The sequence below is a fragment of the Dipodomys merriami genome, unplaced genomic scaffold (genome assembly GCF_024711535.1).
Source record: "Dipodomys merriami isolate MVZ:Mamm:240054 unplaced genomic scaffold, mDipMer1.0.p SCAF_16, whole genome shotgun sequence".
NCBI classification, from domain to species: domain Eukaryota; kingdom Metazoa; phylum Chordata; class Mammalia; order Rodentia; family Heteromyidae; genus Dipodomys; species Dipodomys merriami.
The window spans coordinates 24369399-24390246 of NW_027202937.1; the positions used below are offsets into that span (position 1 = coordinate 24369399).

Below are 20848 nucleotides of genomic sequence, written 5' to 3' on the forward strand. Positions count from 1 at the left end.
AATAGAAGGTTAGAGCTGTGGAAGAAAGATATAGATATGGGAAATGGAGAGCAAAAAGACAGATTAGGAACGGGGTACAGTTTTAAGAAAGATGGTGAGAGCAGGCTAAGGGGAGGGGACATTTGAACAAGGAGATGGAGACAGGATGTATGGCTTTCTGAAAAGTGTACCAGAAGAGGGATGGGAGAGACTCATTAGTAAATGAGGTCAAGGTAAGAGGAGGCAGATCATGAAAACCTTTGAAGGCAGCTGTGAGGACTTCGGTTTTTACAACGAGTAACATGGAAAAGGGAAAGTTTTGTAGGATCTTGTGCAGAGGTGACACTTTCAAAGGGACACATTGGCTGAAATTTCAGAATAGCTTCAAAGAGGTTTATCTCTAAGAAGCTTCTACTGTTAACAGCTCACCAAAAAGCAAGGAAGGGCAGCTGAAGGTAATATTGCTGTTGCCATTCAGCAAATAGCAGCCAATCTACATATATTCCCCTCCTGTGCTTGAATGCAGGCATTGTGCTAAGTATTTTACCCCCACATTCATTTAATCCTTCCCCAATACCTCCATGTCATCACTGTTGGCTCTATGTCAAAGGAGGTGATAAATGTTAATGACTAGTTCTATGTTCAAATGAAGTAAATGGATTTAGGAGAGCCACGCTTTGAACAATTCTGCTTTCTAACATGAAGAAACACTAAGCAAGGCTGAATACCCCAGAACTGATGATGGAGGGGAGGGTTAGGAGCGAAATAAAGGTTTGACTTCAGCCACAGCTTCTGTCTAGCCTCTATAACACTACCCACACTGTAACTGTACTGGTTTATCTACCATTGCTTTGAGTTGGAGTCAGTATAGTCTATTAACATTTTGATTACTAAAGAGTCAGCATCCATTATTGAACCTTCTTTTCTCTAAGGTTTTTTTTTTTTTTTTTTCTCTCTTTTTGGTGTTGATACTAGGGCTTGAATGCAGGGCCTGGGTGCTGTCTTTTAGCTTTTTTTGCTCAAGGCTGGTGATCTACCACTTGAGCCACACCTCCACTTCTGGCTTTTTGGTGGTTAATTGTAGATAAAGGGTCTCCCAGACTTTCCTGCCTGGGCTGGTTTCAAACTGTGTTCCTCGGATCTCAGTCTCCTGAGTAGTTAGGATTATAGGCACGAGCCACCTGGCTCAGAAAAATTCCTTTTAAACTGTGGTGGTTTAAAAATCTACACTCCTGTGGTATGACACCTCCAGGCCCAAGGGGTGAGACAGACCAGAAATGGAAGGGGTTAATACACTTTAAGAGCATCTAATAGGAATAATTCGGGACTTGTAATGGGCACTTAAAAAAACCACAAACTTCATTTTTATCCTTTTGTAGAGTATTTTACCTGAGAGGCTAGATAGGCAAGGAAAATGATCTGACCGTTATGTATAAGGCAGAATCTCATAACATGCAACAACCGACGAAGAAAACCAAGTCCTTAGCAACAATAAAAACGTCCAGGACACCAGGCTTTGCAGGCAGCCAGTGGTCTGCAGGAACAGTAGGACTTAACAACGGTTTCCTTCTAACTTTTTGTGCTGCTCCTGGGGCTTGAACTCAGCGCCTGGGCGCTGTCCCTCGGCCATTCTACTCGGGTCATGGTTCCACCCCTGGCTTTTCGGTGGTTAACTGGAGAAGAGAGTCTCACGGACCTTCCTGCCCTGGCTTCGAGCGGTTGACCCTCAGCTCTCGGCCTCCCGAGTAGCTGGGATTATAGGGGTGTGCCACAGGTGGCTGGCTCCTTCTAATTCTTGTCCCTATTTCCAACTTGGCCTCAGCCAGAGAAAGCCCAAACCTGCTCTCCACAACCAACCACCAAGGCGCCCACCTCTGCCCAGCCCTCCCTCCGCCCCGGCCGCGTCGGGGTTCAGGCAGAGCCGCGAGGGACCGGGGTCTGAGCCAACAGCTTGGTCGGTTACGCCTCCCCGGTCAAGTACTTCCGGGACACGCTGTCCCGGTAAAAAAAAGAAGCTTCCCGGAATCAAGGGTGCGTCGGAAGGCAGATCGCAGACGTATCTCCCGGGCGGAAACGGTGGAAAATCCTTTCCCAGAGCCGCGGACCCGCCTGGCTCTTTCTGAAAGTCGGGGCTTTGGCTTCCGGGTGCTGGCCTTTGCGCATGCGTCCGCCCCGCTGCGCGTGCGCGTTTTGTGGCCTTCGGTCACGCGGCGCTGACGTCATGTCTAATGGCCCGGGAAGCGGCGGCGGCGGCGGCCAACAAAGGCTCCCAGCAAAGCCGCCCTGTCCGCCGTGGGTCTGAACGCCCGCCTGGTTTCCACTCCGACCTCTCAGTCTCCACTTTGGGTGTGTTTTCCCCTGCTGGAGGTGAAGCTCCTCACGGGAGCGCGGGGCCTGGCGTCTGGCGCCGGGCGCTCGCGGATCATCCCAGCGGGCCGCGGAGGATGACCCGGGGGAAGGCCGGGGTTGCCCGCCGTCACCAGCGGCCTTCCTCCGGGGGACGCCGTGGCCACGTAATCGCAGACCCCGGGGCCCTTCGAATGCAAGACGGGCCCCCAGGTCCGTCTCGTATTGTAAGGTTCTCCCGGAGAGCTTAGAGCGCTGTGAAAGCAAAGGTCCAAAGACACGAACTCGTGTTTCCAGGGATGGAGTTGATCCCTTGAATGAAACCTTTTCAGCAAGCAAGAAGCCCTCCCCCGAACAGCTTGGGGATTTTTAAGCCCTGAGGCTTTACACTTTCTTTTGCGTGGACACTTACTTTTTTTTTTTTTTTTAATGATTTACATCTTCGGTGTTTTTGAAACACCAACCTAAACTTGATCTTTTTCTTGATTGACCGTCAATACAAATGAATGCCGTTTTGAAAGAACCGCAGATCACCAAGCTACTTAAAATTCCCACGCCAGGCTTTAAACCGTTTTTCTGCTTCGACTGTGGCGTCTCTTGTGCAGCCTCTCACGTTCCTAACTCTTTTTGTTACAATTTACTGTTGTTGCACGTCTGGTATTTTGGTAATTATACCTGATAGAATTTTTCTACAGTGAAAGGAAAATATAGGACAAACCTGTGGGTATTCACTTTTATATAACTTATTTTCCTTCACACACACAAAATGCCCATTTAAGAAAGAACAGCTAAGTAAAAGAAAGGGGAAAAATCACCTAGAATCCTACGTAAAGATAATCACCACTAAGATTTTGGAATATAGTCTTTATATACTTGCTATGTAGTTCACCCTTTCCTGGAACTCACCATCCTTCTGCTTCAGCTTCCTGAGCACTGGGAATACCAGGCACGACTTAAATTTTAAGTGAATAATACTTTATAAAAAAAAAAACAAATTCATAGTTTATACTGTTTGAAAACCCCTTTTTGCAACACATCTTGCCTGGTTTCTTATCTCAGTGTTTATACATTTATAATGGCCACAGACTATTCGGTCATGCTAGGAGCTCCCCTAAGTAAAGTAGGAACCCTACTTCATATACTTTGGGCCATTTAAGCAGCTCCAGAGGACTATTGGCTTATATCTTGGATTTGGCCAAGGGGCATAGGTGAGATGAATTGTGTAAATGGAAAGATTTTGTGTAAATCAAAAAGTAAATTATATCTGTGTCCATCTTTTCAAGGTGGAGAAAACCATTGGAATGTTTTCTGATTGTTCATTCTCTGTTTCTAGGTTCACTTCTTTTTCTCTTCCTTCATCTCTCTCCCTTTCTCCCTTCCAAGAATGAATCATGACTGAGGACTCTCAGAGAAACTTTCGTTCAGTATATTATGAGAAAGTGGGGTTTCGTGGAGTTGAAGAAAAGAAATCATTGGAAATTCTCTTGAAAGATGATCGTCTGGGTGAGTTATATATGTTAAGCTTACTAGTTCCCAGTCATTCTACTATTCTGAAGTACATTATTACCTTAGGAGGCATTCAGGGGTAATTTTTAAGAATCTTATTGTATTGTAAAGATGTTGTACAGAGGGGTTACAGTTACATGAGTAAGGCATGTACTCATAGTACATTTCTTGTCGAGCATTGTTACCAGGGGTGGTTTTTAACTTGGTGTATCTTTTTTTTTTAGTGATATGATGACGTATTTTGAGAAAAGTTTCAAATTTTGTATTTCACTGAGAGGTTTTTGTAAGGTTCTTTTAGATACGTTATCATAGCTTCTAAACTTTTTCAATAATGCCTATCATGGTTTTTTTTTTAATGGAAATACTAAAACTGAACCATGGCTAAAAAATAGTTTTTTTTTTAATAGAGTACTCCCCCTGCCCCATTTCCTGCCCCTCCTTTTGTCTTCCCATACCTCTTTGGTGCTAGAAGATTGCAGTCCAGTGTTCTACCACTGAGCTACATACCCAGTTCATATAGAATGCTTTTAAAGTTTCAAAAATACTTTACATCTGATGTGAAAACCTTCCATGTTTTAAGTATGTCTAGCCTTATTCTCCCTTAATAAGCATAGGTCTGGAGGTCCAGGGTGATTTAGTATTATTTATTGGGATTTGAAAGTTGACTATACCACTTACTAGCTATGTTAGTTGGGTGAAGTAACTTGACTATTTTGAGCTTCACTGGTCTTGTAATGTGGATTAAATGAGATAAATTCTATAATCAGTCTCTGCTGCTAATGTAGAGAATGCAGTAAATTAAATGTACCTCTTATGCTCTAAAATGCCAATTGTTTTAAATAGCGTAATTGGTGGAAGACTTAGGCTAGAAATCAGACTGGTATCTTTGCTGTATTTGCAGACTGCATGGTCGACTTGCCCTAAAGAAATGTCTGATGTGTACTTTCACTTTTAACATAAAATGTGCTTCTCCACAATGTAATCAGCCTGAAAAGCTTCTAACTACTCGTTTTTGTTTTTTCTTCTACTAGATATTGAGAAGCTTTGTACTTTTAGCCAGAGGTTCCCTCTCCCATCTATGTACCGTGCATTGGTTTGGAAGGTGCTTCTAGGTATGAGACCCAGGAGTTGGGAAATTTACCTTCAAAAGTATTAGATAATGGGATCATTTGTTATCTTATGGTTAGAAAAGCAGGATTTGGCTAGGCCTTTTTCTGAGTATTGGGCCTTCCTCTGGAGACCCAATTACTGCTCCCTGTAAAAGCCTTTAGGATTGCTTCAGCAGAAATATATTAGATATTACTCCAGGAGTGTCAATTTATTTGTGATGGAAAAGAAGCTAACATATCCTCCTGGGATAAAGTGTGGACTGGAGCAAGGAGAAATAGTCTAGCCCGATAAGAGAGAACCACTGTGGGCCTCATTTTTTACATCTGTACAGTAACGGTCAGGAGCTAAATCACATCTAACTTTTAGCTTTAAGTTTGTTAGATTCTTCAATTCTCCGTGGCAGAGGTATTACTTCCTACTGTGTACTACCAGAGTCAAAGGGGAATCAATTTTCTTACCCTAGAGGTGTGAGTGAATGAATTATGATGATGAGTGGCTGAAGGAGAAGGAAAACTGATCTGCCTCTTCGCTTGGGACAAAGACACTGCCCAAGCAGTTGGCAGTATCCTTTTGTAGCCCAGGATGTTTTTCCCTGTCACTGCTGAGCCTCCCAGAACATATAGTTATCCATCATCAGCCATTACCTTACCATTCTTTAGCCCCATAGGTCACTTTTCCTTGTGAGGGAAGTAAAGGCACTGGAAAGTTCAATCTGTCAGAGCACATACAACTCTTTCTAGCACAAATTTTGATTGCTCTGGGACCCGTATATACCTGGTGACTTTTTAGATAACTATCAGAAAGAACAGTTTAGGATCACTTTTTGAAAACAGTTTACTATGAGAGGCATTGTGCTGCCTGTGGATGGAATTTTGGCTACAGCTGTGTAGTCTGTATCAACCCAGATGTGGAGGATGCTTTAAGTCTTCCTTTGGTTTCCCTGAAAGCCTGGCCTAGAGCCCTACAGCTATGGCAAGAGTAAATGTGTGTCAGCAAAAGAAAATTCAAATAAATTGTTAACCACAGAGTTTTGAATCATCTAACTTTTCTTCCAGAATGTTCTGGAGGATACTGGATCTGGGCTGCTTTGTGCAAGTGCTAGCTGACACTAAGCATGTACTGGGTTACTCTTCTTAGTGCTTTATGTATGTTGATTTGTTTATTAATTAAGCAACTGTCTAAGATTAGGTATTAGTCACTTTTTTTTTCTTTAGATGAAGAAGTTAAGGCATAAGATATAGAGAAAATTGCTGAAGATTTCCCAGGCCAGTTAAATATAAAGCCAGTAATCAAACCTCAGAAGGCTGAAACTGAGTCTTTGCTTTTGTCCAGTATTGTTACATTTAATGAGGCTGTGATAATTAAGTCATTTTTTTTTCTGTTGTAAAACTGAGAGCCTACAAAATATGTTGTCACCATTCTTCTAATCTATTTGAGTGTGGTACCATTTTCTGATGAACTCCTAGGGCTCAGAGCAGAGAACACTTGGTGAAATTCTCATCTATTCTACTTCTTGCCCCTGATAAATGAAGAACCAGATACCCAGAGACCCTGATATTAGCAGTTCTAAGGCTGGAACCCAGCATTACTGAAGGTCCTGCCATGATCTTTTCACTAAGGCATTTATTTAAAAAAAAAAAAAAAGATTCTTGTGCCAAAGTCTAATACTGTGCAGACCTCATCATGTTTAAATGAAGTAATGAACATAAAATGTCATAGGAATGTAGTGTATGATTGGATACCTCATCAATGAAGTAGAGGACTTGTGTGACTCTGATGATAGGATACTTTGTGATTGTGTTTTAACTGTTGAAGAAGAAAAGGACTCAGCCAGCTGTCAGTGGTTCTGAGACACACATGGAAAGAGGTCTCTAGGAGTGAGGAGTGGCCCCATGCTGAGAGCTGTAAATCGAGTTAAACCATTATAATTGAAATTATATGGCAGACTTATTCAGAGGCTTTTCATTTCTCTAATAACAACGATGTATCATTCAAAAATCAAAAGTATTTAACATAAGATTATAGTGAGAATTTAAAATTTAAAAATGCTATTGTGTAAATTCTAATTGTGATAAGATGCTTCTCGTAGGAGCCTTTAAAAAAAAAAAAGAGGAGGATTGAGGTTAGTGCTTCATTATTTTGCTCTTTTTTTGTTCTGGGTTTCTGTATAGGGATCCTGCCTCCACACCACGAGTCTCATGCCCAGGTGATGATGTATCGCAAGGATCAGTACTCTGATATCCTTCACGCTCTCAAAGTCACTCGCTTCATCAGTGATACCACGCCTCAAGTTGAAGTGTATCTTCGAATGTATCAGCTGGAGTCTGGGAAGCTGCCTCGAAGTCCGTCTTTTCTACGGGTAAGTGATCACTCTTGCTTGATGGTTAGCTCAGCTCTTCATCATCCCATGTTGTCAGCCTTTGATTGCATTCTGTCTTTGTTTAGTGGTTTCCCATTGTCAGTACAATGAAAGCATCACATCTTTAACTGGCATCTGTGGCCCTACACATTCTGATCCAACCCACTTTAAAATTTTTAAAAAATATTTCATTGTGAAAAATACACATGCATTGCTTAATTATACGAATATATTGTTTTATTTGCAGACATGTTGTATTCTTATTCAAACTAAGATAACTATGATGTCACTAGTTTTATGGTGACACCATCATATAGTAGGTCTCCTGTTGACTGGAACATTGTTACAACTTCAGAAACGTTACAAGAATATTGTCAGTGATTCCTGTATACGGGTTACCCAGATGCCAATTAACATTTCATGACATCTGCTTTGTCTTTCCTGTATATGTACACATACTCCTTCTTATAAGTCATTTCAGAGTAAGATGCAGACATGATTCTGTTAACTGAGAGTCCTTTAGTGTGTCTGTCTTCAAGACCACCTCTGGAGGTATTCATAGTAGTTATCAAAACTAAGAAGGTAACATTAGTAAGAATTGTCCTCTAAGGCTGGGAAGGTGGCTCAGTGGTAGAGCGCTTGCCTTGCATGCCTGAGGCCCTGGGTTCCATTCCCCAGCACCACGTAAGCAAAATGAAAAAAGCCGGAAGTGGAGCTATGGCTCAAGTGGTAGAGTGCTAGCCTTGAGCTGAAGAGCTGAGGGACAGCGTCCAGGCCCAGAGTTCAGGCCCCATGACTGGACCCAAAAAAATAAAAAATAAAAAATAAAAAGAATTGTCCTCTAATTCATACTATCAAGTCTGACCAGCTGTATCAGAAATATTCTTGGTCTTGGGTTATGGATGGCATTGAGTTGCCATTGCTTTAGTTGCCTTTGAGTTGGGTCAGTCCTTTTGTGTTTTCGTGCTCTTGACATTTTGGAAGTGTGTCAATCAGTTGTTTTTTGGTGGAAGTCTCACTTCAGCTCTGGCTACTGCTTCCTCCTGGCTGCATCTAGGCTGTTAATTTTGGCAGGGCAATTCTGCATCCCTTTTAACCTACTATCAGAAGGACTTAGTGTTGTTTCCCTATGGGACATCATTCGGTAATGATGATGCCTGCTAGACTTTTCCACTGGAAAGTTAGTTTTCCTTTGTAATTACTATGTCCCTTTGTGGGGAGACACTTATGAATTATCCTATTCCCTATTAAACTTGTGCCCATGAGTTTCATCATTCATTGATTTTATTTTTTCATGTTTTAGCTTTCATGCTTGAGTAATTTTTGACATAAAAAGTGAAAATAGTATAGCATCCCTGTATACCTTTACCCACTCAAATGACATATCTTCCATAATTTTGGTATAATGGTCAAAACCAGAACATCAGCTGTGATGTAATGCTACAAGAAGATCTGTAGATCTTGCTGAGATTGTTCCCCGATATCCTTCTTCTGATCCAGGACTGGATCCTGGATCACACATGACTTACTTGTCATGTTTTAGTCTTCTCTACCACAGCACTTCTTCAGTCTGTCTCTTGCTCTTTCATGACTGTGACGCTCCTGACAAGTGCAGACCAAATGTGTTTCTCCATTTGGATGTGTCCAGTGTTTCCTCATGATGAAAATTTGCTTCTGCATTATTGGCAAGGGTACCACAGGAACATTAGTCTCATTACTGTGGATGGTAGCTTTGAACACTGCCTGCTGAGTAGCTCCACTGTGAGATTATTCTTTTTCTCATTGGAATTAATAATTTTGAAGGAAGTATTTTGAGATTTGTAAATATACAACCACTAATAATTCTTGCCTAGAACAATGTTACTGCTCTAATCCCATTAATCCTGAATTTTAGTTGGTTTTTACTGATGTCACTGTAAATGTATAGTATTTTTTGCATCACTGGCTTGTAATTTTGTACTGCCATTATTGCTCTTGATCTCCAGAATGTCCCAAGTTTGAACACTGGGTGTCCCATCAAACATCTGTGTCTTTTTGAAGAGTTACCATTAATTTGAGTGATTCCAACTTTCTAACACAGCAAAATGTTCCAGGCTTGTCTTGGACTTTCTGGGCTGTGGTCCTGCTGCAGATAGCTCTTTCTTATTGAAGTAGAGTGTGGTTTTTAGAAACCAAGAACTGGGCACTAGATCTACTTTGTGTTTCCTAGCTGCCATTATTTCTGGGCCCTCTCAGCAGACAATGATAGGAAATGTATATATGTATACATAGTACCATACAATTCACATATGTATATGTGCATGTGTATATGTATGCATATACATATGTATTTGAGCTACAGTCCTAACCCCCATGTATTGTATATTATTTGCCTGTGTATTAATACTTAGTCTACATTGATAGGTCCAGTTACAATTCCATTAATTCATTCTAGACTCCACCCTTTCCACACTTGCAACTCTCTTTTAACAGGTGCAGGTGTGAAGACTCCTATTATGCTCAGTATATTTATTTATCTGCTTTTTCCATCCGTGTGCCAGTACTGCCAGCCACTTGTGGCTCTGGCCTGCAGGCCTTGTGGGCTTCTGTGTCTCAACCTTTAGGATTCTGGTAGTCTGGCTGTTTTAACACTATGTCTTCAGGCCTGACGTCTCCTCAGTCTCAACCTCTTCCTCTGCTTGAGCCACCTCACAGCCTCAGCCCCTGACACTACTTCTTAGCTTCGTCTGTAACAAACCCCTGACTCTAGCTACTTGGATTATTTTTTGTAAAGGAAAGAAGGAAGGAAGAGGAAGAGCACAGAAAAAGGAGTATTACAGGTTTTGAGATTTGGCTGCCTAATTATAGTCTCTGTAGACATTTTGTCTAGGCAGGGTTTGGCTGTCCAGTCCAGGATGGCTTCAAACTCACTCTGTAGCTCCAGCCCAGCCTTCTGAAGGCTAGGATTACAGACCTGTAGGCATGTACCACCATACCTGGCTTTCTAGACATTTTTAATGTTTTTCTCATTTATTTACATAAAACAGAATGAGTTATTTGAACGGGGGGGGGTGTTGCTTGTGAGCTCTGCTCTCTTACTTATTTTTATTGCAGGTTGGGCTTTGAGCCAGGTGCAGTGGTACATGTTTTTAATTCCACCCCTCTGGAGGCCAAGGCAAGAGGATCACAAGTTCCAGGGCCAGCCTGGACTACATAGTGAGACCTTGCCTCATAACGGGGAAGGGAGGGCTGATTTATTTTTGTTTTTGAAGTGATGATGTGTTACTCATGAACAAATTGTAGAACTAGTCTTGGTCATTTGCTTTTATTAAACTTATGAAGAGTAAAAAGATCCCTGAAATAACTGGATGTCTCACACTCTCCCTTAAGGTTCATTTATCATCAGCACAGTGAAAATGACAGTACTACCTGAGTCCTTAAAATTACATATTAAAATGTATTAGATAATCTGCTAGCTCAAGAAATCTAAATGAGAGGCCACAGCCCCACCTCATCTCTGTTCAGCTGGTCTGCACTCCAGGATCCGTGCCTAATGTGGGCCCAGTACCCATCTGAGGTGGGTTTGGAACCAGTTACTGACCCTACTTATTTTTTTTTTAATCTATTAGTAAGTTTGTGTGTGAGACAGTGCTCAGCAAGGAGTGTGGTCAGCTGGAGGACACTGGTCCTCTGCTCTAATCCTCTCCCTTTGTCATCCATCAGAAACAGCATGTGACATGCCACCTTGGGGACGAGGGACTAACATCAAATGACCATGTGGGGGTTCAAGCAAGAAGACTTTCCTTTTCTTTCTTTTCTGTCCTCCACCATATTAATAACAAATTGAAATTCATTTCTTTAATCTTAACTCTGGTATGCTTGAGGTTTTATGGAATTTTAACAAGTTGAAAGAAGGCCTAAACATGAAATAGTTTCTACTTTTTATTGAAATTAGAATTTTGACTTAACTTGGGACTTTTTCAGGGAAATAGACATTTCTCAGTTTTAACTGTAAAATCTTTCTTAAGCTATGACATTCTTGATGAAAATATAAGGTGTTTTTAAAAAAATATATTTGAAAACAAAATAACTTCCACATATAAGGGTCTAGTTCTCATAAGATTTCTCCTGAAATTTACTTGAAAGTTTACTATATTCTGAGTATTGACCCATGGCTTGAGAAATGTTATTCCTTTGATTTCTTAAAATTCTGATTCTAAGGACAGTTTTAACTTTTCAGGCATGTACAAATGCTTTGAAGTAAAGCAAGTACTGTATTAATCCTTCTAGAATCCTTAAATATTGGTAAATTACTAAATAGACAAAAATTATCTCCAAGTATGGTTTGTGTGGGAAGGGTTTTTTTTTTTTGTCAGTTATGGGGCTTGAACTCTGGGCTTGGGCGCTGTCCCTCAGCTCTTCAGCTCAAGGCTACCGCTTGAGCCACAGTGCCACTTCCAGTTTTCTAGTGATTTATTGGAGATAAGAGTCTCATAGCCTTTCCTGCCTGGGCTGGCTTAGAACCATGATCTTCAGATCTCAACCTCCTGAGTAGCTAGGATTACAGGCCTGAGCCACTGGCACTCTGCTGGTTTATGTTGTTCATTACACTCGTGTGGAAGAAATTCCAATATAGCTCTGAGAGTATTTTGAGTGGAGAGTTATTGCCCTGCTTACAATTTATGTTGACTTCATGATTTTATTTTGAAGAAAACAAAAGCTGTTTCCATTTCCTGGAGTGATGGGTTTATTGTTACCTGAAAACTAGTTATTCCCAAAAAGCACTGGTTCGGATAGGCTTCCAAAGCTGTTTGCCCTCCCTTTCCCCTTGCTCTTCTCTTTTTCCATACACTCTGCTTTCTGAAACCAGTTTGATTTCTTAAAGTGGCTTCTTCAGAATAGAGAGGGTAAGGTTTCTTTCTTATTAAAGAAATATATCTTGGTCTTGTCACCTGTCTCTCTCCTAAGATTTACTATTAATCTTTCAGCAGCCTGAAGATGAAGTATTTCTTGCCATTGCTAAAGCCATGGAAGAGATGGTGGAAGATAATGTTGACTGTTACTGGATCACCCGATGCTTTGTGAACCAGTTAAATAACAAATACCGGGATTCATTACCCCATCTGGTAATTTTTTTTTTTTTCTGGTGAGGGGGTTGGTACAAGATGTGGTATTGGGGTCTTCAGAGAGTACTCTTATTTCCTGGTGTACCTGCGGTTATGAGTGGGCCATCTATTGGAGAACTCATCAAATATTTTCTATAAAAGTCCAGATAGTTGCAGTGTCATAGGCCGGAGGATTATTATTGCAGCCTCTTAGTTTTCTGTTGGAACACAAAAGCAGCCATAGACTGCTGGGTCAATCTACTGTGGATGCCCTGCCCCTGCCCTGCTGCAGGCCAGTTTGCCAACTGCCGCTTATCCCAGTCCAGAATCTACCAACCTTTTATTTACAATGGTTCCTCAAGTATTAGCTAGGATTTAGGTGTACCCATAAGTAATGGGAGGCTCACATAACGGTAGCTTGTTTCCACCCATGTAACCAGCAGGGAGCTATGATATTCTTAGGCACCATCTTTCCTCTCCTGCTCACAAGGTATACTTTGGGCCCATGGCTATGACTTCCATGGAAGGAGATAAAAGTAAAGGAAAATAAAGGTAAGCCTTTAAAGTTTGTCATTCTTGGACTGGCTTTCCTTCTGTTTGAATACACATTCTCACTGATGAATTCTATCCAAATTTAAGGTGAAAACCTAAATTCAAAATGCACTTAATATATTTGATCTGCAGAATATCAGTTTAGCAGCAGGGGGCGCTGTAGAGTTGGGTTGATCCTTGTAATACAGCTACTAGGTGAGTGTTTCATACCTCCTATTGATATCCCACGAAAAGCCAGAATTCCAAGTTCAGTTTCTATGGAATGTCTATTGCTTTCATACCCATTGTAAAGTTGAAAACCTTAGGTCACACCATCAGAATCCTGAGACAATCAATCCATATGAGTGGCCACAACTGTCATTTGGTTCCCCATCTTCAGCAGAGGCTGGGAAACAGGGTTTTTAAAACCTTGGTAGTCTCTTGTTAAAATAGTAGTTCTGCTAATAAAGGAGGAAGGCTGTCTGGATGTGGCAGACAGCCAGTTCTGTGTGCCAATTTCTGGCCTAGGAATTTTAAAAAACCAAGAGCTACTTGCTTCATGCATGAGCTAGACTTCCTTGGCCTGTTCCATCTTCCCTCTGCTCTCATGTTCTCCCTTAGTTATCTCATTCTTCCATGAAATTTTATAAAATCATTTTTATATGAATCTGTCTTCATAAAACATTGTTTTTTTTTTTTAACTTGAAAATCCTATTGAAGTGGTAGTAGTGGTAGAAGGAGATGGAAGAGAGGCAGTGGTAAAGGTGGAGGGGCCCCAAAGGTCACTGCTTTACGTGTGTCCAGTTCTTACTAAGCAGGGTGGTGGGCAGGACACTTTAGTTTATTGAGCTCTTACAAGAGCAGTACTTAGTATTTCAACTACAGCATAAATTTGACCCACTTTATTGATTTCAATAAAAATAAGTTATGGAATTGGAATATTAGTAAATATGTTAATCGCCTAATGAAATCAGGCCTCAATTATACCAGATTTAATCAACTTTTTAGTTTAATATTAGAGCATTTTTTGTGATTAATGCCATATTTTAAGAAGTCATTCTTGGACTAGGCATGGTGGTGTTGTCTATAATCTCAGCTATGTGGAAGCCAGAGGTAGTAGGATATTGTCAGGCAAAAATGAGTCTCTTAACTGAACTAAAGCAAAAAGATCAAGGAATATGACTCAGATAGTAGATTGCCGCAGCAAGCACAAGACCTTTAGTTCAAACTCCCATTATTTTGGGAGAACGTAAAAATTGGATACATTCTCAGAAAAATTATACTACCAGATGAGTCTGTATTTCTCTAGATCTGTGCCGCCTGGTCTACATGGTGAACATGGCTTCAGAAGTACTGTTGTAGATGCTTGCATGCATGTGTATATACAAAATGAGTGTTAAGCCAGGCACTGGTGGCTCACGCCTGTAATCCTAAGTACTCAGGAGAATGAGATCTGAGGAACATGGTTTGAAAGCCAGCTCTGGCAGAAAAGTCCCTGTAAGACTCTTATTTCCAATTAACCACTCAAAAACCAGAAGTGGTGCTGTGGCTCAAAGTGGTACAGCACTAGTACTTTTGAGCAAAAGAGCTCAAAAAGAGACAGCGCCCAGGCTCTGAGTTCAAGCCCCACAAGTGACAAAAAAAGAAGTTTTAAAAACACACAAAAGGTATCATACAGTGCACACATGCCCTACCATTTTCTTGTTTTGCTTTTAACTTAATGCTTGGAGAACTTTCCATCTCAGCACAGAAAAATCAGATTTCTTTTTTTTCTTTTAAAGATAACTTGGCAAGGCTTTATTAAGTAAGTCAGAAAGGCAAGCAGACAAACAGACTAGTAGAAAGACTGAAGCCTATTTTAGCAGGGTGTGGGTGCTTTCAAGGGGAGAGACATACCAAATCAGCAGTTTTATTCCTGACTTCCTATCAGTTCACCCAAGAGATTAATCAGTTCCAGCCACTTCTCCCCCCAGGCCAGTGGAATCCGAATCTATAGGGGTGGGGCCCTGGAATCATCAGGAAATTCTGATAGTTGGGGGCTGAGAGCCACTCAAGTAGAAGCCCACCCCCTTTTTTTTCCCTAATTTACTCATTGTATTCCCTGTTATAAATTTGTCATAATTAAGTATAATCGACTCGAACCAGTTGTGAACGTGCCATTGCACAAGGAGCTCTGGTAGCCAAGCACTTTGAGCTTGACCCAGAATAGCACCAGCATTCTGCAGTTTCCTCCTTATTCATGGGACCCAGTCAGGCTGACACACCCTGAAGCCAGGGATTTGATGTTATCTTTTTTGTTTGTTTTTAATTCTCTGCGGGTGGCAATATCTGGACCAGTGGATGTGGTGCAACTTAACCAGTTTACCTCTTTGACAGAGCAGAGACCGAGGTTTAGGAAAAATAAACATTTATGTTTGTTTTGGTGACATGGGATGTGGTCATCCTCTTCCAGCAGGTCAGTGTGGACTTTAGGGTCTGAGCCTCAGTATCTGTTCTTAGCCAGTGGACCCTAAATGCAGTGGCGTGGCTGGCTGTCCCAGTCTTCCAGAATTGGCTTAAGTGAGAGGCTATCAGAACCTGACTGCTCTGTTCCCTCTGAATTCCTTCTCTGTTCCAAGAAGTTTTTGTGTCCATCTGCACTGGGGACCGAGCCCAGTGTTTGTACATCCTCTCTCTAGCCTCCTTGGCACTGTACACGGTGCTTAGGAAAGGGGAGTTAGTGTCAGTCAGTGGCTGATACATTGCTGTGTATCACCTCCTCCATGGGCCACCTGCCTCATTCTTCGTAACTCCCCACCCTAACTCTGCTTTTTCTTCCACCATTCCCTTCTCTTCTTCTCCTGCTCTATGAATGCTGCCCCCCCCCACCTCATGTTTTTGAGATAGGGTCTTGCTGTATAGTCCATGCTGACCTAAAATTGCAGTCCTCCTTATCTCAGGCTTCCGAATAGCTAGTATTCCAGGTGTGTGCCACCATACCAACTCTCCCTTAAAAAAAAACTATATAGATAACTATGTGTTCCAGAATAGTCATTTCATGGGCCTTTTTTTTTTTTTAAGCTTCCCAAGACTTTGAATTTTGCCTTCGACTGTTGGATCTGATTCACGCAGTGGGCCTTGGGAGGAATACCCACTCTGCTTACCTGGGACCATACTAGAACAGCCCTGGGTCCTAGGAATCCTCTCTTGTCACTGTTGTACTGGAAATGGCTGTGTTACGAGTGACTTTGGGCGATTCTGAAACTTTCTTTTCTAGCACTTCCTTGCATGCAATATACAGTTCTTTTCTTGTGTGCTGACTCTATGGCTTGAACTCAGGGCCTCACACTTGCTCTGCTTGCTTGCTTGGCTGGCATTCTACCTCTTAAGCCATGCTTTTAACCCAGCATTTTTGCTGTTAATTTGAAGATTGAATCTCACAGACTTTTCTACCCAGGCTGGCTTTGAATTTAGTCCTCTAGATCTCAGGCTCTTGAGAAGCTAAGATCACAGATATGAACCACCAATGCCAGGATGCAAAAATTTTATAGGCTGTCACATCAGGTGACGTTATGTCAGAGCAAATGAGTAATAATATTCTTGTTCCATCTCTAGCCTAAAGCTTTTGAACAGTACTTGAGTCTGGAAGATGGCAGGCTGCTGAGTCATCTGAGGGCGTGTTCTGCAGTGTCCAGACTTCCTTACGACCTTTGGTTCCGAAGGTGTTTTGCAGGATGTCTTCCTGAATCCAGTTTGCAAAGGCAAGTGTTTGTGCTGAAGGCCTGCAGTCAGAAAGACTGGCCTTTCCTGTAGCCATCTGTCAGAATGTCAATTTGTTTTTCAGCAGCATAGTAATTTGAAGCTAAGTTCTTGAGCAGCTGCCCTAACAGGGCATGCTTCTGCTTCTCATGCTATACATTTGGAAGACTGCAGGCTCATCATGGGTGGATGCTGGAAGCAGCAGAAACAGCCTGCAGGAGTATGCATGAGCTGGACCTCCTCTTCCTGCAAGTGTGCTGCATCTCATCTAGTGCAAATCTCCAGCCTCCTTAGTTTTATCGTGTGTGTGTGTGTGTGTGTGTGTGTGTGTGTGTGTGTGTGTGTGTGTGTGTGTGTGTGTTTATGTGTGTGTGTGTGTGTGTGTGTGTGTGTGTGTGTTTCTGGAGATTGAACCCAGGGCACTTGAGCCACATCCTAACAGCCTATCATTTTGTTTGTATTTTTGTTTTTGAGATCAGGTCCTACTAACTTGCCTGGCTGGCCCAGAACTTAAGACCTTCCTGTTTCCTCCTCCAAAATAGTTGGGATTACAGTAATACCCCACTTTGCCTACTCTCGTTATATTTTCAAAGGAATTGAATGCAGTCAGAAATGACAGTCAAGCTGACCTTTTTCCAGTCTGTTTCACACCACGTGTTTTAAGTGTTTCTGAGTCCAGCCCATCCCTCCAGGACTTCATGATGTAGATAAGGAGTTTACTAGAGGAAAATATATACTTAGTGTACACAGTATATTGCTAACTTAAGAGTTACAGGAATAAACAGTAATTAGCTCAGAGTAATAGTGAATTGGTAACTAGCTCCTTAAAAATCCTTGGAGAAGTTTTAGCAAGCTGCCCTAAGGGTCACAGCCAATGAAGCTGACTTGACCTCATATTTTGTGTGCTTTTTTTTTTTTTTTTTTTTTTTTGCCAGTCCTGGGGCGTGAACTCAGGGCCTGTGCACTGTCCCTTTTTTTTCTTTTGCTCAAGTCTAGCACTCTATCACTTGACCCATGGCTCCACGTCTGGCTTTTTCTGTGTATGTGGCATTAAGGACTCAACCAGGGGTTCGTGCATGCTAGGTGAGCACTCTTATCACTAAGCCATGTTCCCAGCCTTTGTGTGCTACTTTTGTTGACATCCTGGGGAATGCAGTAGTTCTGATAGCCTTACAGATGACCAGCAAAAATTTGGTAGATATCAGAGCTGTCACTTTTAGTGAACTTTGTAAAGACATCAGTGCCTTATTTATTTTGTTACTGATGTTGATCATTGTTCCAAAGTAATTCTGCTCTGAAACTTTAAGAAAGAGTAGTTTGATCTTATTTTTATAGTTTCAGATGTCTAGGTAAATATACACTAAACTGTTAGATGTTGTGTTTGCTTTTTCTAGGGTTTGGGATAAAGTTGTAAGTGGATCCTGTAAGATTCTACTTTTTGTAGCTGTGGAAATTTTGCTAACCTTTAAAATAAAAGTCATGGCACTGAACAGTGCAGAGAAGATAACCAAGTTCCTGGAAAATGTAAGTGCGCTTTATTTGATTACATTCAAATTTAGAAATGAAGTCAACTTAAGCCAAATTTTCCTATTCTGCTAAATGATTTCAAGTGGTTGGATATTCATTGTATATTTTTAGAGAATGATGTGGGGTGCGGGTTAGATCGGAACAAATTATAAACGTATGTAGAAATGCAAAGGTGAAATCCCCATCTTTATAACAAATGTAAGCTGAAAAATAAAAGCGTATTTTTACTTTATGAGAAACATTTTTCCCATGAAACATTTTGTCTGAAAGTTGGCATGTGGATTATATCAGTTTAGGGGATGCAGGTCTGAACCTTGAGACCACTGCTCAAATGTGTCTTCTGTGGGACCCATGATCTTATCCCCACATGACCTCCAGCAGGCAGGGTGGGGATAGGAGGAAGCAGGAATTGGCTGCAATCCGTCCATCAGCAAGGAATCCTGCAAAACCTTTTCATATCTGTGCTAGCTCTGGGGCAATCCCAGGTGGATCGATACTCATGTTACCACAGTGCATGTGGAAAAAGCCTGAATGAGTTACTTTTCCTTTTGTGTCTCAGCATGTCTTCTCTTAGGAACAAGCTGGGGTAAGGACACCTAGGCCCAAGTATAGACCCAAGGTCTATACTTCTTATTTTGGCTTAGCTAGCTCTCTACCAGTTGCTCCATACCTCCACCCCAGGTTTTATGCTGATTAAGTGGAGATGTAGAGTCTTGGACTTTTCTGCCTGGCTGGCTTTGAACTGAGATTCTCTAGATTTCAGCCTTCTGAGTAGCTAAGATTATGGATGTGAGTTACTAGTGCTCAGCTTTTCTATATATTTTATATTAGCATCCATTTGTCGTACAGGTTTCATTCTGATATGTCCACATGTATGCAATGTTCTTTGATCAGACTCATCCCTCTATCCCTCCCCTTTTTTAAAAAATTAGTATTGGGCTGGGAAGATAGCTCAGTGGTAGAGCGCTTGCCTTGCATGCCTGAGGCCTTGGGTTTGATTCCTCAGCACCACATAAGCAAAAAGAAAAAAGCCGGAAGTGGCGTGGCTCAAGTGGTAGAGTGCTAGCCTTGAGCTGAAGAGCTGAGGGACAGCGCCCAGGCCCAGAGTACAGGCCCCATGACCGGACCCAAAAAAAAAAAAATTAGTATTAACATTTGATCAGTGGCCTGGAAAATAATGAGTACTAAGTGAATGTGTGTTCAGTAATGAATCATCATCATTACAATAATTAGTGGTCAGCTGTGCCAGCCCAGCTAAGTGAGGATTATCTCTATCACCCTGTAAACAGCTCTGGAAGGCGTGCTGTCCTTTTTGGTTTAGAGATGAGCTGGGAAGCCCAGATGCTCAGGTCACTGACTGGACTCCATGACCAGTGTGCCATGCAGGTTGTCACAAGGCCATCTGCTACTAGGCTACTCAGTATATCCTCCTTTATGCTATCTCTGTCTGAAAAACAGTGAAAACTCCATGGAAGTTTTATGCCAGAGTACATGTAAGAAAATGATGAAGTTTTTATGAACAAATTTCACCTGGCCTGATGTCTTCTGTTCACAGATTCCCCAAGATAGCTCGGATGCTATCGTGAGCAAGGCCATCGACTTGTGGCACAAACACTGTGGGACCCCAGTTCATTCGGCCTGAATACTCCAACCACTGAGGAGTCTGCCAGCCTGCCCTAAACCTTTAGTTCTGTCATAAACGGATTGGAAGTAGTCTTGCTGTGGTGCTCAGTGTGCAGTTTTTCTCAGTAAAATAATTTAATTCAAATATCTGGTGTTTCATTTTGTGGAGTCTTTTGATGACACTGTATAAACATAGGGAGTTCACTTCAGACTAGCATTATAAGGTGTTGTTAGAAAATATCCACCACCTGAGGGTAGGTATGTGTACATTTGTGAACAGTTGCAACCTCTCCCCAGTTAGCACCAAGGTGTTTTGTTAGTACCAGGATTTAAATCTTTGCTGGATTGGCTAGATTCTCTACCACTGAGCTACTCCTCCAAGACAGCTTTATACTTTATAATTGGAGATGGAGTTTCTTAGACTTTTCTGCCTAAGCTGGCCTCAAATTGACCTCCCGTCAGCCTCCTGGGTAGCTAGGATTACGCTTTGAGCCACTAGCACTCACATAGTACCAAGCGTTGAAAGGTGCTAAGAGGAGTAAAAAGTGACTTCCTTTCGTTGGCACCTCACATGTGGCTCTTGTGGATGCAGAACTTGATTAAAGCTAAGTGATTTCCTTCTCAGGCTTCATTCTGCAAAAAAGGCTTAAAAAGAGATCTTACATTCTTTTTCCTTTTGTGCCAGTCAGAATGAAATCCCTTTCAAATATGTCTCAATTTACCTATTAAAGGAGAATGCTTGTTTGATAATCTGCTGGACTCAGGCTTTCCCCTGAGTGATTAAATGTCGATAGACTGTAGGGAGCCTCTGCTACACACAAAGGAGTGGAGAAGTGGCAAGGTCAGGCTAACAGCTGATGACCCCTGGGCTTCTTGGGGCCGCAGAACAGTCACCATTCACTAGGCAGTTGCTGGCTTTGAGAATGGTGAGTGAATTGGGGTCCTTGTTTCAAACTCAGCCATCAGGCCTGCAACAGCCTGCCTGGTGGTTGGATCCTCCACCGTTCCCCTAAATGAGGAGGGAGACAATGAACTTTGGATATAC

The 20848-nt window shown here is 41.8% G+C and overlaps 1 protein-coding gene across 6 annotated transcripts; it reads left to right on the top strand.

Annotated features, from left to right (window-relative positions):
• Nucleotides 1-2197: 2197 nt before the first annotated feature.
• On the top strand, nucleotides 2198-19942 carry Tbc1d7 (TBC1 domain family member 7). 6 transcript variants are annotated; one of them, XM_070024544.1, is made up of 8 exons: nucleotides 2198-2325; nucleotides 3659-3828; nucleotides 4863-4943; nucleotides 7113-7300; nucleotides 12268-12405; nucleotides 16510-16655; nucleotides 18048-18177; nucleotides 19736-19942. In XM_070024544.1, the coding sequence occupies exons 2-8, from the start codon at nucleotides 3717-3719 to the stop codon at nucleotides 19820-19822; spliced, it is 882 nt and encodes a 293-aa protein (XP_069880645.1). In that variant the 5' UTR covers nucleotides 2198-2325; nucleotides 3659-3716; the 3' UTR covers nucleotides 19823-19942. The 6 variants fall into 6 exon arrangements, with proteins under 6 accessions (XP_069880645.1, XP_069880650.1, XP_069880649.1 ...); XM_070024549.1 differs by having other exon boundaries at nucleotides 12271-12405; XM_070024548.1 differs by having other exon boundaries at nucleotides 3709-3828.
• Nucleotides 19943-20848: the final 906 nt, after the last annotated feature.